Consider the following 18,203-nt stretch of genomic DNA (forward strand, 5'->3'; position numbering starts at 1 on the left):
GCCCCGGATACCTAATGGAAGAGCTGAGGATCAGACTAGTGCGCATGCGCACTAGTCTGAAACGATCTCGGTGTCCGTTAAAAAAACCTACCAAAGCGGGGGTGACATAAAATAGCTGTGCTGCACTATGAGTCATCTCCGCTCCTGTCCCTGTCACTTCCCTGATCTTGGCTACTAAATATAAAAGCGGCTGGCGGCTCCGTGATTTATCTTTTCATACAGCCGCCGCCGCTTTTATATTTAGTAGCCAAGATCAGGGAAGTGACAGGGACAGGAGCAGAGATGACTCATAGTGCAGCACAGCTGTTTTAATGTAACTGCTCGCGTTACACAGACTGCCGTGAACCGGAAGTGACGGGGGTAGGTTTTTCTCACGGGTAGGTAATTCTCACGGAACACCGGCACTTACAGATTTGTGTTGATATTTGTGTTTATTTTGCAAAATTTTAAATGTGCAAAAATATCGGCCAATATCAGCCGATACCGATATGCGATCGCCAAAATATCGGTATCGGCAACGAAAAACCGATATTAGTCGATCACTATACAGTATATATGTGATACTGAACTTCCGGGTAGGGGCGGGAATGCACACCGCCGGCAGCTCGCTCACACTGTGATTATACACTGCGGGACTCGATGTGCACCGGCAATCGCTGATCCTGCAGACAGACAGAATGGTGGTCTATGTCAGTGTTCCCCAACCCCCGGGCCGTGGACCGGTACCGGTCTGTGGATCAAACGGTACCGGGCCGCCCAAGGAACTTTAAATTATTTTACTGTCTCGGCAGTGGCGGCCGGTGCGTTGGGGGCGCCGGGGTGCAGAGCAGTGCGCCCCGAGCCCACACATTTTGTGACAATAGCGAATGAAAATTTGCTATTGTCACACGGATCCTCCTCCTGGCCAATCAGGAAGCGGGTCCTCCCGCTTCCTGATTGGACGAAAGGCAAACCTCAAGCCATTGGCCGAGGAGGAGGCGGGAGGACTGAGTACTCGAGGAGACGCCGGGGGACTGAAGAGAAGCCGCCGCTGCCTGAGGTAAGTGCACTGGTCTCGCGGGGGGGGGCTGGCACGCGGGCACGCTGGAATCTCTGCATTGAAAGGGGGAAAGCTGGCATCTCTGCACTGAAAGGGGGCAAGCTGGCATCTCTGCATTGAAAGGGGGTACGCTGGCATCTCTGCATTGAAAGGGGACACGCTGCCATCTCTGCATTGAAAGGGGGCACGATGATCTCTGCATTGAAGGGGGCATGCTGGCATCTCTGCATTGAAAGGGGACACGCTGCCATCTCTGCATTGAAAGGGGGAACGCTGGCATCTCTGCATTGAAAGGGGACACGCTGCCATCTCTGCATTGAAAGGGGGAACGCTGGCATCTCTGCATTGAAAGGGGGCACGCTGCCATCTCTGCATTGAAAGGGGGCATGCTGGTATCTCTGCATTGAACGGGAGAACGCTGGCATCTCTGCATTGAAAGGGGGCATGCTGGTATCTCTGCATTGAAAGGGGGCACGCTGGCATCTCTGCATTTTAAGGGGGCACGATGATCTCTGCATTGAAAGGGGGCACGCTGGCATCTCTGCATTGAAAGGGGGCATGCTGGTATCTCTGCATTGAAAGGGGGCACGCTGGCATCTCTGCATTTAAAGGGGGCACAATGATCTCTGCATTGAAAGGGGGCATGCTGGTATCTCTGCATTGAAAGGGGGCACGCTGGTATCTCTGCATTGAAAGGGGGCACGCTGGCATCTCTGCATTGAAAGGGGGCACGCTGGAATCTCTGCATTGAAAGGGGGAACGCTGGCATCTCTGCATTGAAAGGGGGAACGCTGGCATCTCTGCATTGAAAGGGGGCACGCTGGCATCTCTGCATTGAAAGGGGGCACAATGATCTCTGCATTGAAGGGGGCACGATGGTATCTCTGCATTTAAAGGGGGCACACTGGTATCTCTGCATTGAAAGGGGGCACGCTGACATCTCTGAATTGAAGGGGGCACGCTGGTCTCTCTGCATTGAAAGGGGGCACGCTGGTCTCTGTCCATTGAAAGGGGGCACGCTGGTCTCTGTGCATTTAAAGGGGGCACGCTGGTCTCTGTGCATTTAAAGGGGGCACGCTGGTCTCTGTGCATTGAAACGGGGCACGCTGGCATCTCTGCATTGAAAGGGGGCACGATCTCTGCATTGAAGGGGGCATGCTGGTATCTCTGCATTGAAAGGGGGCACGCTGGCATCTCTGCATTGAAGGGGGCACGCTAGTCTCTCTGCATTGAAAGGGGGCACGCTGGCATCTTTGCATTGAAAGGGGGCACGCTGGCATCTCTGCATTGAAAGGGGGCACGCTGGCATCTCTGCATTGTAAGGGGGCAAGCTGGCATCTCTGCATTGAAAGGGGGCACGCTGGTATCTCTGCATTGAAAGGGGGCACGCTGGTATCTCTGCATTGAAAGGGGGCAAGCTGGCATCTGTGCATTGAAGGGGGCAAGCTGGCCTCTCTGCATTGAAAGGGGGCACGCTGGTCTCTCTGCATTGAAAGGGGGCACGCTGGTATCTGTGCATTGAAAGGGGGGCATGCTGGTCTCTGTGCATTGAAAGGGGGCACGCTGGTCTCTGTGCATTGAAAGGGGGCACACTGGCATCTCTGCATTGAAAGGGGGCACGCTGGCATCTCTGCATTGAAAGGGAGCACGCTGGCATCTCTGCATTGAAAGGGGGCACGCTGGCATCTCTGCATTGAAATGGGGCATGATGATCTCTGCATTGAAAGGGGCACACTGGCATCTCTGCATTGAAAGGGGGAACGCTGGCATCTCTGCATTGAAAGGGGGCAAGCTGGCATCTCTGCATTGAAAGGGGGCACGCTGGCATCTCTGCATTGAAAGGGGGCACGCTGGCATCTCTACATTGAACGGGGCACAATGATCTCTGCATTGAAGGGGGCACGCTGGCATCTCTGCATTGAAAGGGGGAACGCTGTCATCTCTGCATTGAAAGGGGGCACAATGATCTCTGCATTGAAATGGGGAACGCTGGAATCTCTGCATTGAAGGGGGCACAATGGTCTCTGCATTGAAGGGGACACGCTGGCATCTCTGCATTGAAAGGGGGCACGCTGGCATCTCTGCATTGAAAGGGGGCACTATGATCTCTGCATTGAAGGGGGCACGATGATCTCTGCATTGAAAGGAGGCACGCTGGCATCTCTGCATTGAACGGGGGCCTGCTGGCATCTCTGCATTGAAAGGGGGAACGCTGGTATCTCTGCAGTGAAAGGGGGCACGCTGGCATCTCTGCATTGAAAGGGGGCACGATGATCTCTGCATTGAAAGGGGGCACGCTGGCATCTCTGCATTGAACGGGGGAACGCTGGCATCTCTGCATTGAAAGGGGGCATGCTGGCATCTCTGCATTGAAAGGGGGCACGCTGGCATCTCTGCATTGAATGGGGCATGACGATCTCTGCATTGAAGGGGGCACGCTGGCATCTCTGCATTGAAAGGGGGCACACTGGCATCTCTGCATTGAAAGGGGGCACGCTGGTCTCTCTGCATTGAAAGAGGGCACGCTGGTCTCTCTGCATTGAAAGGGGGCACGCTGGTCTCTCTGCATTGAAAGGGGGCACGCTAATTTTTTGGTGTAACTGTATTTTATTTTGAAAGCATGTTTAAATACAATTAAATTAAAATTATAAAATGAAAACAAGTGGGCCACGGAAAAATTATCAAACGTTTATCGGTCCTTGGCGATAAAAAGTTTGGGGAGCACTGGTCTATGTAAACAAGGCAGACCGCCGTTCTGACTGGAGGGAAAGCATGGATCCTGTGATCCTGCAGAGACATTGATCTATGTCTTCCCCTAGCACAAGCACCTCCCCCACAGTACACAAACACTGGCTAGGCACACAGTTAACCCTTTGATCACCTCTGATGTTAACCCCTTCCCAGCCAGTGTCATTAGTACAGTGAGCGTATAATATTTTTAGCACTGAACACTGTATTGGTGTCACTGGTTCCCACAAAGTGTCACACTTATGTCAGATTGCCCGCCGCAACATCGCAGTCCCGCTATACTAGCAAAAAAAAATGAAAAATGTATTTAAAATAAAAAAACCCATAGCTTGTAGATGATAAAACTTTTGCGCAATCCAATCAATATACACTTATTGGGATTTTACATAGCAGAATACATATTGGCCTAAATTGATGAAGAAATTCGATTTTTTTCAGTTATAATTGGATGTTTTATAGCAGAAAGTGAAAATATTCTTTTGTTTTTTTTCTGTCAAAATTGTCGGTCTTTTTTGGTTTTTAGTGCAAAAAATAAAAACCACAGAGGTGATGAAATACCGTGGGAAAAAAGGACATCAATTTTATTTGGGTACGACGTCGCATGACTGTGCAATTGTCCATTAAATTAATGCAGTGCCGTATAACAAAAAAATGGCCTGGTCATGAAAAGGGGTAAATCTTCCGGACTTCAAGTGGTTAAGCCCACTACTATTCCTTTATATTGGCTTTTGTAAATTACGAGTGCAGCAATTGATGGATGAAAGGTTTAGCACTGGGAGATAAATTATATATTTTATATACAATTCTAAAGATCAGACCAAAATGAGGAGAAAAGAGGGGCAGAGGGACTTTCTTCCAAATCCGGGACCGCTGGGAGCTGTGCAGAATAGTGAGAGTGGGCGGGGAGTCTTCCAGGACAACGCTCAGATTTCAGGGACTGCAGGATTTCTATAAAAACCAGGACTGCTGTGATGCATGAAAAACATTAAAGACAATGTAAAGACAGGACAGTCTGCCTTAGGGCTGATATCGGGGGGCAGCCTATACATACTTGGGGGCCTGGGCATCCCTAGGGGACCAGCTGCCTGGGGGATATCTCTTTTCTATATTGGGATGTCTCTTTGCTATATTGGGATGTCTCTTTGCTATATTGGGATATATCTTTGCTATATTGGGATATATCTTTGCTATATTGGGATGTCTCTTTGCTATATTGGGATGTCTCTTTGCTATATTGGGATGTCTCTTTGCTATATTGGGATACCTCTTTGCTATATTGGGATATATCTTTGCTATATTGGGATGTCTCTTTGCTATATTGGGATGTCTCTTTGCTATATTGGGATGTCTCTTTGCTATATTGGGATGTCTCTTTGCTATATTGGGATATATCTTTGCTATATTGGGGTGTCTCTTTGCTATATTGGGATGTCTCTTTGCTATATTGGGATGTCTCTTTGATAGAGGGGCTGTCTCTTTGCTATATTGGGATGTCTCTTTGCTATATTGGGATATATCTTTGCTATATTGGGATGTCTCTTTGCTATATTGGGATATATCTTTGCTATATTGGGATGTCTCTTTGCTATATTGGGATGTCTCTTTGCTATATTGGGATGTCTCTTTGCTATATTGGGATATATCTTTGCTATATTGGGATATATCTTTGCTATATTGGGATGTCTCTTTGCTATATTGGGATATATCTTTGCTATATTGGGATATATCTTTGCTATATTGGGATGTCTCTTTGCTATATTGGGATATATCTTTGCTATATTGGGATGTCTCTTTGCTATATTGGGATATATCTTTGCTACATTGGGATGTCTCTTTGCTATATTGGGATGTCTCTTTGCTATATTGGGATGTCTCTTTGCTATATTGGGATACCTCTTTGCTATATTGGGATATATCTTTGCTATATTGGGATGTCTCTTTGCTATATTGGGATGTCTCTTTGCTATATTGGGATATATCTTTGCTATATTGGGGTGTCTCTTTGCTATATTGGGATGTCTCTTTGCTATATTGGGATGTCTCTTTGATAGAGGGGCTGTCTCTTTGCTATATTGGGATGTCTCTTTGCTATATTGGGATATATCTTTGCTATATTGGGATGTCTCTTTGCTATATTGGGATGTCTCTTTGCTATATTGGGATGTCTCTTTGCTATATTGGGATGTCTCTTTGCTATATTGGGATATATCTTTGCTATATTGGGATGTCTCTTTGCTATATTGGGATGTCTCTTTGCTATATTGGGATGTCTCTTTGCTATATTGGGATATATCTTTGCTATATTGGGATGTCTCTTTGCTATATTGGGATGTCTCTTTGCTATATTGGGATGTCTCTTTGCTATATTGGGATATATCTTTGCTATATTGGGATGTCTCTTTGCTATATTGGGATGTCTCTTTGCTATATTGGGATATATCTTTGCTATATTGGGATGTCTCTTTGCTATATTGGGATGTCTCTTTGCTATATTGGGATATATCTTTGCTATATTGGGGTGTCTCTTTGCTATATTGGGATGTCTCTTTGCTATATTGGGATGTCTCTTTGCTATATTGGGATATATCTTTGCTATATTGGGATATATCTTTGCTATATTGGGATGTCTCTTTGCTATATTGGGATGTCTCTTTGCTATATTGGGATGTCTCTTTGCTATATTGGGATACCTCTTTGCTATATTGGGATATATCTTTGCTATATTGGGATGTCTCTTTGCTATATTGGGATGTCTCTTTGCTATATTGGGATGTCTCTTTGCTATATTGGGATATATCTTTGCTATATTGGGGTGTCTCTTTGCTATATTGGGATGTCTCTTTGCTATATTGGGATGTCTCTTTGATAGAGGGGCTGTCTCTTTGCTATATTGGGATGTCTCTTTGCTATATTGGGATATATCTTTGCTATATTGGGATGTCTCTTTGCTATATTGGGATATATCTTTGCTATATTGGGATGTCTCTTTGCTATATTGGGATGTCTCTTTGCTATATTGGGATATATCTTTGCTATATTGGGATATATCTTTGCTATATTGGGATGTCTCTTTGCTATATTGGGATGTCTCTTTGCTATATTGGGATGTCTCTTTGCTATATTGGGATACCTCTTTGCTATATTGGGATATATCTTTGCTATATTGGGATGTCTCTTTGCTATATTGGGATGTCTCTTTGGTATATTGGGATGTCTCTTTGCTATATTGGGATATATCTTTGCTATATTGGGGTGTCTCTTTGCTATATTGGGATGTCTCTTTGCTATATTGGGATGTCTCTTTGATAGAGGGGCTGTCTCTTTGCTATATTGGGATGTCTCTTTGCTATATTGGGATATATCTTTGCTATATTGGGATGTCTCTTTGCTATATTGGGATGTCTCTTTGCTATATTGGGATGTCTCTTTGCTATATTGGGATGTCTCTTTGCTATATTGGGATATATCTTTGCTATATTGGGATGTCTCTTTGCTATATTGGGATGTCTCTTTGCTATATTGGGATGTCTCTTTGCTATATTGGGATATATCTTTGCTATATTGGGATGTCTCTTTGCTATATTGGGATGTCTCTTTGCTATATTGGGATGTCTCTTTGCTATATTGGGATATATCTTTGCTATATTGGGATGTCTCTTTGCTATATTGGGATGTCTCTTTGCTATATTGGGATATATCTTTGCTATATTGGGATGTCTCTTTGCTATATTGGGATGTCTCTTTGCTATATTGGGATATATCTTTGCTATATTGGGGTGTCTCTTTGCTATATTGGGATGTCTCTTTGCTATATTGGGATGTCTCTTTGCTATATTGGGATATATCTTTGCTATATTGGGATGTCTCTTTGCTATATTGGGATGTCTCTTTGCTATATTGGGATGTCTCTTTGCTATATTGGGATATATCTTTGCTATATTGGGATATATCTTTGCTATATTGGGATGTCTCTTTGCTATATTGGGATATATCTTTGCTATATTGGGATATATCTTTGCTATATTGGGATATATCTTTGCTATATTGGGATATATCTTTGCTATATTGGGATGTCTCTTTGCTATATTGGGATGTCTCTTTGCTATATTGGGATGTCTCTTTGCTATATTGGGATATATCTTTGCTATATTGGGATATATCTTTGCTATATTGGGATGTCTCTTTGCTATATTGGGATATATCTTTGCTATATTGGGATATATCTTTGCTATATTGGGATATATCTTTGCTATATTGGGATGTCTCTTTGCTATATTGGGATATATCTTTGCTATATTGGGATATATCTTTGCTATATTGGGATATATCTTTGCTATATTGGGATGTCTCTTTGCTATATTGGGATGTCTCTTTGCTATATTGGGATGTCTCTTTGCTATATTGGGATGTCTCTTTGCTATATTGGGATATATCTTTGCTATATTGGGATGTCTCTTTGCTATATTGGGATGTCTCTTTGCTATATTGGGATATATCTTTGCTATATTGGGATGTCTCTTTGCTATATTGGGATGTCTCTTTGCTATATTGGGATGTCTCTTTGCTATATTGGGATGTCTCTTTGCTATATTGGGATGTCTCTTTGATAGAGGGGCTGTCTCTTTGCTGGATTGTAATGAAATGGCCATGTGAGGGAGGGTAGGGTGAACATTTTAACTGCCCCTCCCCCCTTTCTGTGACATGGGCATGTAAAGGAAGGAGATGTGAAAAGTCGGGGTGCCAGGCTTGTCTTGGAATCTTGGAAGCTCGGATGACTTGGATTCACTCTTCATTTTCATATATTAAGTTGTAGGAGTGATAAAATAAAAGTGGGTGCACTGAAGGACTTGGTGAGACGGCCATTGTTGGTGGTCAGGCCTGGGGGGCCCCAGAATTTCTGATGGCTGCCCTGCAGGTAGAAGCCCGATGCCGGTACAGGGTTAGGAAGCCAATTACCTTTGAAGTCTGGAAGATGAGCGAACGAGTTCCCCAGACAAATAACCGCATCGAATCCCCTTCCCGGAGGAGAGATATCCCGATCCAAAGTCAGCCAATTTCCCTCCTCAATCACTGAAACATACAGAGAAGTGATGAGGGCAGAGGACATGGACAGAGACAGAGGACAAGGACAGAGGTCATGGACACGGACAGAGGACATGGACAGAGGACACGGACAGAGGACATGGACAGAGGACACGGGCAGAGGACATAGACATGGACAGAGGACACGGACAGAGGACACGGGCAGAGGACATAGACATGGACAGAGGACACGGACAGAGGACACGGACAGAGGACAAGGACAGAGGTCATGGACACGGACAGAGGACATGGACAAAGGACATGGACAGAGGACAAGGACAGAGGTCATGGACACGGACAGAGGACAAGGACAGAGGTCATGGACACGGACAGAGGACATGGACAAAGGACATGGACAGAGGACACAGACAGAGGACATGGACAGAGACAGAGGAAAAGGACAGAGGTCATGGACATGGACACAGACAGAGGACAAGGACAGAGGTCATGGACAGAGGACATGGATAGAGGTCATGGACACGGACAGAGGACAAGGACAGAGGGCATGGACACAGACAGAGGACAAGGACAGAGGTCATGGACACAGACAGAGGACAAGGACAGAGATCATGGACACGGACAGAGGACATGGACAAAGGACATGGACAGAGGACACGTACAGAGGACATAGACATGGACAGAGGACACGGACAGAGGACATGGACACGGACAGAGGACATGGAAACAGACAGAGGACAAGGACAGAGGTCATGGACAGAGGACACGGGCAGAGGACATAGACATGGACAGAGAACACAGACAGAGAACACGGACAGAGGACATGGACAAAGGACACGGGCAGAGGACATGGACACAGACAGAGGACATGGACATAGGTAGAGGACACAGGCAGAGGACATAGACATGGACAGAGGACACGGACAGAGGACATGGACAGAGTATACGGACAGAGGACATAGACATGGACAGAGGACATGAACACGGACAGAGGACACGGACAGAGGACACGGGCAGAGGACATGGACAGAGGACACGGACAGAGGACATGGACAGAGGACACGGACAGAGGACACGGACAGAGGACATGGACAGAGGACACGGACAGAGGACATGGACAGAGGACACAGACAGAGGACACGGACAGAGGACATGGGCAGAGGACAGGGAAAGAGGACATGGACAGAGGACACGGACAGAGGACATGGACAGAGGACACGGGCAGAGGACACGGGCAGAGGACACGGACAGAGGACACGGGCAGAGGGCGCGGACAGAGGACACGGACAGAGGACATGGACAGAGGACACGGACAGAGGACACGGACACGGACAGAGGACAAGGACAGAGGTCATGGACACGGACAGAGGACAAGGACAGAGGTCATGGACACGGACAGAGGACATGGACAAAGGACATGGACAGAGGACATGGGCAGAGGATATAGACATGGACAGAGAACACGGACAGAGGACATGGACAGAGGACATGGACAGAGGACACAGACAGAGGACATGGACAGAGACAGAGGAAAAGGACAGAGGTCATGGACACGGACAGAGGACATGGACACAGACAGAGGACAAGGACAGAGGGCATGGACACAGACAGAGGACAAGGACAGAGGTCATGGACACGGACAGAGGACATGGACAAAGGACATGGACAGAGGACACAGACAGAGGACATAGACATGGACAGAGGACACGGACAGAGGACATGGACACGGACAGAGGACATGGAAACAGACAGAGGACAAGGACAGAGGTCATGGACAGAGGACACGGGCAGAGGACATAGACATGGACAGAGAACACAGACAGAGAACACGGACAGAGGACATGGACAAAGGACACGGGCAGAGGACATAGACATGGAAAGAGGGCACAGACAGAGGACACATGCAGATGATGCAGAGGACATAGACATGGACAGAGGACATGGACAGAGGACATGGACACAGACAGAGGACATGGACATAGGTAGAGGACACAGGCAGAGGACATAGACATGGACAGAGTATACGGACAGAGGACATGGACAGAGGACATGAACACGGACAGAGGACACGGACAGAGGACACGGACAGAGGACATGGACAGAGGACATGGACAGAGGACACGGACAGAGGAGACGGACAGAGGACATGGACAGAGGACACGGACAGAGGACATGGACAGAGGACATGGACAGAGGACACGGACAGAGGACATGGACAGAGGACACGGACAGAGGACATGGACAGAGGACACGGACAGAGGACATGGACAGAGGACACGGACAGAGGACATGGACAGAGGACACGGACAGAGGACACGGACAGAGGACATGGACAGAGGACATGGACACGGACAGAGGACACGGACAGAGGACATGGACAGAGGACACGGACAGAGGACACGGACAGAGGACACGGACAGAGGACACGGACAGAGGACACGGACAGAGGACACGGACAGAGGACATGGACAGAGGACACGGACAGAGGACACGGACAGAGGACATGGACAGAGGACATGGACAGAGGACACGGACAGAGGACACGGACAGAGGACACGGACAGAGGACATGGACAGAGGACACGGACAGAGGACATGGACAGAGGACACGGACAGAGGACATGGACAGAGGACACGGACAGAGGACACGGACAGAGGACATGGACAGAGGGCATGGACAGAGGACACGGACAGAGGACATGGACAGAGGACACGGACAGAGGACACGGACAGAGGACATGGACAGAGGACATGGACACGGACAGAGGACACGGACAGAGGACATGGACAGAGGACACGGACAGAGGACACGGACAGAGGACACGGACAGAGGACATGGACAGAGGACATGGACAGAGGACACGGACAGAGGAGACGGACAGAGGACATGGACAGAGGACACGGACAGAGGACATGGACAGAGGACATGGACAGAGGACACGGACAGAGGACATGGACAGAGGACACGGACAGAGGACATGGACAGAGGACACGGACAGAGGACATGGACAGAGGACACGGACAGAGGACATGGACAGAGGACACGGACAGAGGACACGGACAGAGGACATGGACAGAGGACATGGCTGAGTGTTTTCTGTGTATAGAACACAAGCCATACCCCATCGATCGAATGCCGGCTCTTTCCTCCGGTTCCAGCGGGTCTTCAGTGCGTATTTCAGCATCTTATCACTGGCGTCAACGCTGACCACTGAGAAGCCGTCCTCCACCAACATCTCTGAATCCACACTAAGGAGCGGGAGAAGAGGATTAGTCAGGACTTCCATGGATGGTCACCCCGAAACTGAGCAGAGAGAGCCCCCCAAACAATGTATCAACAATCTTACCAAAATCTGTCTCGTATCTGTCTCATTATCTGTCTCTTTATCTGTCTCTTTATCTGTCTCATTATCTGTCTCTTTATCTGTCTCTTTATCTGTCTCATTATCTGTCTCATTATCTGTCTCTTTATCTGTCTCTTTATCTGTCTCATTATCTGTCTCATTATCTGTCTCTTTATCTGTCTCATTATCTGTCTCTTTATCTGTCTCTTTATCTGTCTCTTTATCTGTCTCATTATCTGTCTCTTTATCTGTCTCATTATCTGTCTCATTATCTGTCTCATTATCTGTCTCTTTATCTGTCTCATTATCTGTCTCTTTATCTGTCTCATTATCTGTCTCTTTATCTATCTCATTATCTGTCTCTTTATCTGTCTCTTTATCTGTCTCATTATCTGTCTCATTATCTGTCTCTTTATCTGTCTCATTATCTGTCTCATTATCTGTCTCTTTATCTGTCTCATTATCTGTCTCATTATCTGTCTCTTTATCTGTCTCATTATCTGTCTCATTATCTGTCTCATTATCTGTCTCTTTATCTGTCTCATTATCTGTCTCATTATCTGTCTCTTTATCTGTCTCATTATCTGTCTCATTATCTGTCTCTTTATCTGTCTCTTTATCTGTCTCATTATCTGTCTCATTATCTGTCTCTTTATCTGTCTCATTATCTGTCTCTTTATCTGTCTCTTTATCTGTCTCTTTATCTGTCTCATTATCTGTCTCATTATCTGTCTCTTTATCTGTCTCATTATCTGTCTCTTTATCTGTCTCATTATCTGTCTCTTTATCTATCTCATTATCTGTCTCATTATCTGTCTCATTATCTGTCTCTTTATCTGTCTCATTATCTGTCTCATTATCTGTCTCTTTATCTGTCTCATTATCTGTCTCATTATCTGTCTCATTATCTGTCTCTTTATCTGTCTCATTATCTGTCTCTTTATCTGTCTCTTTATCTGTCTCATATCTGTCTCTTTATCTGTCTCTTTATCTGTCTCTTTATCTGTCTCTTTATCTGTCTCATTATCTGTCTCTTTATCTGTCTCTTTATCTGTCTCTTTATCTGTCTCTTTATCTGTCTCATTATCTGTCTCATTATCTGTCTCTTTATCTGTCTCATTATCTGTCTCTTTATCTGTCTCATTATCTGTCTCTTTATCTATCTCATTATCTGTCTCATTATCTGTCTCATTATCTGTCTCTTTATCTGTCTCATTATCTGTCTCATTATCTGTCTCATTATCTGTCTCTTTATCTGTCTCATTATCTGTCTCTTTATCTGTCTCTTTATCTGTCTCATATCTGTCTCTTTATCTGTCTCTTTATCTGTCTCATTATCTGTCTCATTATCTGTCTCTTTATCTGTCTCATTATCTGTCTCATTATCTGTCTCTTTATCTGTCTCATTATCTGTCTCATTATCTGTCTCATTATCTGTCTCTTTATCTGTCTCATTATCTGTCTCTTTATCTGTCTCTTTATCTGTCTCTTTATCTGTCTCATTATCTGTCTCATTATCTGTCTCATTATCTGTCTCATTATCTGTCTCTTTATCTCTCTCATTATCTGTCTCTTTATCTGTCTCATTATCTGTCTCTTTATCTGTCTCATTATCTGTCTCTTTATCTATCTCATTATCTGTCTCTTTATCTGTCTCTTTATCTGTCTCATTATCTGTCTCATTATCTGTCTCATTATCTGTCTCTTTATCTGTCTCATTATCTCTCTCATTATCTGTCTCTTTATCTGTCTCATTATCTGTCTCTTTATCTGTCTCATTATCTGTCTCTTTATCTATCTCATTATCTGTCTCTTTATCTGTCTCTTTATCTGTCTCATTATCTGTCTCATTATCTGTCTCATTATCTGTCTCTTTATCTGTCTCATTATCTGTCTCATTATCTGTCTCATTATCTGTCTCTTTATCTGTCTCATTATCTGTCTCTTTATCTGTCTCATTATCTGTCTCTTTATCTGTCTCATTATCTGTCTCATTATCTGTCTCTTTATCTGTCTCATTATCTGTCTCTTTATCTGTCTCATTATCTGTCTCATTATCTGTCTCTTTATCTGTCTCTTTATCTGTCTCATTATCTGTCTCATTATCTGTCTCATTATCTGTCTCTTTATCTGTCTCTTTATCTGTCTCATTATCTGTCTCATTATCTGTCTCATTACCTGTCTCTTTATCTGTCTCATTATCTGTCTCTTTATCTGTCTCATTATCTGTCTCATTATCTGTCTCATTATCTGTCTCTTTATCTGTCTCATTATCTGTCTCTTTATCTGTCTCTTTATCTGTCTCTTTATCTGTCTCATTATCTGTCTCATTATCTGTCTCTTTATCTGTCTCATTACCTGTCTCTTTATCTGTCTCATTATCTGTCTCTTTATCTGTCTCATTATCTGTCTCATTATCTGTCTCATTATCTGTCTCTTTATCTGTCTCATTATCTGTCTCTTTATCTGTCTCTTTATCTGTCTCTTTGCCCCTGTTTAGCATTTCTTTTGTTTGTAAAGAAATTGATAAATGCCCCCCAGAGTGAGATAAAGTTGTACCCTGACTAGAGAGCCTTTGCTATAAACTTTGAGGATGATTTTCTCCACAGTGCCTGCCTGTAAGTAGGTGAGTGCAGGGAGCAGCTGCAGCTCTTGTGATTGGCCGGTATACCCGGCATGTTTCACATTATGGCAGACTCCCAGTGTGATTGGCAGGTATACCCGGCATGCCTCACATTATGGCAGACTCCCAGTGTGATTGGCATGTATACCCGGCGTGTTCACATTATGGCAGACTCCCAGTGTGATTGGCAGGTATACCCAGCATGTTCACATTATGGCAGACTCCCAGTGTGATTGGCACATATACCCGGCATGTTTCACATTATGGCAGACTCCCAGTGTGATTGGCACGTATACCCGGCATGCCTCACATTATGGCAGACTCCCAGTGTGATTGGCAGGTATACCCAGCATGTTCACATTATGGCAGACTCCCAGTGTGATTGGCACGTATACCCGGCATGCCTCACATTATGGCAGACTCCCAGTGTGATTGGCAGGTATACCCAGCATGTTCACATTATGGCAGACTCCCAGTGTGATTGGCACATATACCCGGCATGTTCACATTATGGCAGACTCCCAGTGTGATTGGCAGGTATACCCGGCATGCCTCACATTATGGCAGACTCCCAGTGTGATTGGCACGTATACCCGGCGTGTTCACATTATGGCAGACTCCCAGTGTGATTGGCACGTATACCCGGCATGCCTCACATTATGGCAGACTCCCAGTGTGATTGGCACGTATACCCGGCATGCCTCACATTATGGCAGACTCCCAGTGTGATTGGCAGGTATACCCGGCATGTTTCACATTATGGCAGACTCCCAGTGTGATTGGCATGTATACCCGACATGTTCACATTATGGCAGACTCCCAGTGTGATTGGCACGTATACCCAGCATGTTCACATTATGGCAGACTCTCAGTGTGATTGGCACGTATACCCGGCATGTTCACATTATGGCAGACTCCCAGTGTGATTGGCATGTATACCCGGCATGGTCACATTATGGCAGACTCCCAGTGTGATTGGCAGGTATACCCGGCATGTTCACATTATGGCAGACTCCCAGTGTGATTGGCAGGTATACCCGGCATGTTCACATTATGGCAGACTCCCAGTGTGATTGGCACATATACCCGGCATGTTCACATTATGGCAGACTCCCAGTGTGATTGGCACATATACCCGGCGTGTTCACATTATGGCAGACTCCCAGTGTGATTGGCATGTATACCCGGCATGTTTCACATTATGGCAGACTCCCAGTGTGATTGGCATGTATACCCGGCATGTTCACATTATGGCAGACTCCCAGTGTGATTGGCAGGTATACCCGGCATGTTCACATTATGGCAGACTCCCAGTGTGATTGGCAGGTATACCCGGCATGCCTCACATTATGGCAGACTCCCAGTGTGATTGGCACATATACCCGGCATGTTCACATTATGGCAGACTCCCAGTGTGATTGGCACATATACCCGGCATGTTCACATTATGGCAGACTCCCAGTGTGATTGGCATGTATACCCGACATGTTCACATTATGGCAGACTCCCAGTGTGATTGGCAGGTATACCCGGCATGTTCACATTATGGCAGACTCCCAGTGTGATTGGCATGTATACCCGGCATGTTCACATTATGGCAGACTCCCAGTGTGATTGGCACATATACCCGGCATGTTCACATTATGGCAGACTCCCAGTGTGATTGGCATGTATACCCGGCATGTTCACATTATGGCAGACTCTCAGTGTGATTGGCACTGGGACTTGTAGTTCTGCACCTGTCTATGCTGTGTCCGGGACCTCTGGGACTGGTAGTTCTGCACCTGTGAATGCTGTGTCCGGGACTTGTAGTTCTGCACCTGTGTATGCTGTGTCCGGGACCTCTGGGACTTGTAGTTCTGCACCTGTGTATGCTGTGCCTGGGACCTCTGGGACTTGTAGTTCTGCACCTGTCTATGCTGTGTCCGGGACCTCTGGGACTGGTAGTTCTGCACCTGTGTACGTTGTGACTGGGACTTGTAGTTCTGCACCTGTATACGCTGTTTCCAGGACCTCTGGGACTTGTAGTTCTGCACCTGTGTATGCTGTGACTAGGACCACTGGGACTCTGTGGAGCCATTGCTGCCTGTGTTCTGCATGGGCCTCAAGCTTTGTCTAGCTCTCTAGGGCCTCCACCTCTCCCTTCTTGTCCAAGGAGCATTCTCCTGGCATCACCCTGAACTCCTCATCCTTCACCCCTGATACTTGGTGTACCTGACTCTGTGCCCCTGAACCTCCATCTTTCCTAAGACCCAAATGTATGGCGACCCCACACTGTGTTTGTGGGTTCCCGTCAGAATACGGCTTCCTCCAGTCTTGAGCATAGATATCAGATATTCCAGCCGCCCCCATACAAAGCTAGCCGATAACTTAGCTTGTATAGAACTGGAACCTTAATTGAGCAACTCACACTGAATATATACAGGATGGACATCCCCCTCCTAATCAGATTACCCCACCAGGTCAGGTGCCTGATTACATTATCATATGCAGATGAAATTGTATACAGAAATAGAATTAACCTGAACTAATTATCTATCCATCTGGACAGAAACAATATGTGAGTTCATTAACCACTTCCATACCGGGCCATAGTAAAATGATGCCAGCAGGAAGGGCTCCTTGATCCGATACTGCGCTCCCTCGGACAGAGCCCATCCCCGATCTAGGTAAAGAGCCAATGAAATTGGCTTTTTACCACGTGACCGGCAGTCAATCACAACCGGTCACAGAATGTCAACAGAGAACACGGTAACTAGCTGTCATTGTGGTAACAGCTAGTTACCAATCATAGTGCACCCCAAAACACACTGATTTCCCCCCCAATAAAGAGGACCTGTCACTAGCTCATCAAAGTACCTGTCACCAGCCCATCAGAGTACCTGTCACCAGCCTATCAGGTACTCGGGTACTCTGATAGGCTGGTGACAGGTACTCCGGTACCCTGATGGGCTGGTGACAGGTATTTGGGTACTCTGATGACAGGTACTCGGGTACTCTGATGACAGGTACTCGGGTACTCTGATGGGCTGGTGACAGGTACTCGGGTACTCTGATGGGCTGGTGACAGGTATTTGGGTACTCTGATGACAGGTACTTTGGTACTCTGGTGACAGAGGCTCAGGTACTCTGATGACAGGTACTCGGGTACTCTGATGGGCTGGTGACAGGTACTCGGGTACCCTGATGGGCTGGTGACAGGTATTCGGGTACTCTGATGACAGGTACTCGGGTACTCTGATGACAGGTACTCGGGTACTCTGGTGGGCTGGTGACAGGTACTCGGATACTCTGATGGGCTGGTGACAGGTATTCGGGTACTCTGATGACAGGTACTCGGGTACTCTGATGACAGGTACTCGGGTACTCTGGTGGGCTGGTGACAGGTACTCGGATACTCTGATGGGCTG

General features: G+C 46.3%; 1 protein-coding gene across 1 annotated transcript in view; it reads right to left on the minus strand.

Moving 5' to 3' along the window:
• The window catches only part of GNMT (glycine N-methyltransferase), a gene marked incomplete at its 5' end in the record, with an annotated part of 69,264 nt that overhangs the window by 25,116 nt on the left and 25,945 nt on the right, over positions 1-18,203 (minus strand). The window contains 2 exons of the mRNA XM_082275976.1: positions 8,744-8,857; positions 11,948-12,075. Coding sequence (XP_082132102.1) covers positions 8,744-8,857; positions 11,948-12,075 — 242 coding nt within the window. The remainder of the gene's footprint in view (positions 1-8,743; positions 8,858-11,947; positions 12,076-18,203) is intronic.

Source organism: Pelophylax lessonae (genome assembly GCF_965119305.1).
Source record: "Pelophylax lessonae genome assembly, contig: HAP1_SCAFFOLD_138, whole genome shotgun sequence".
NCBI lineage: Eukaryota > Metazoa > Chordata > Amphibia > Anura > Ranidae > Pelophylax > Pelophylax lessonae.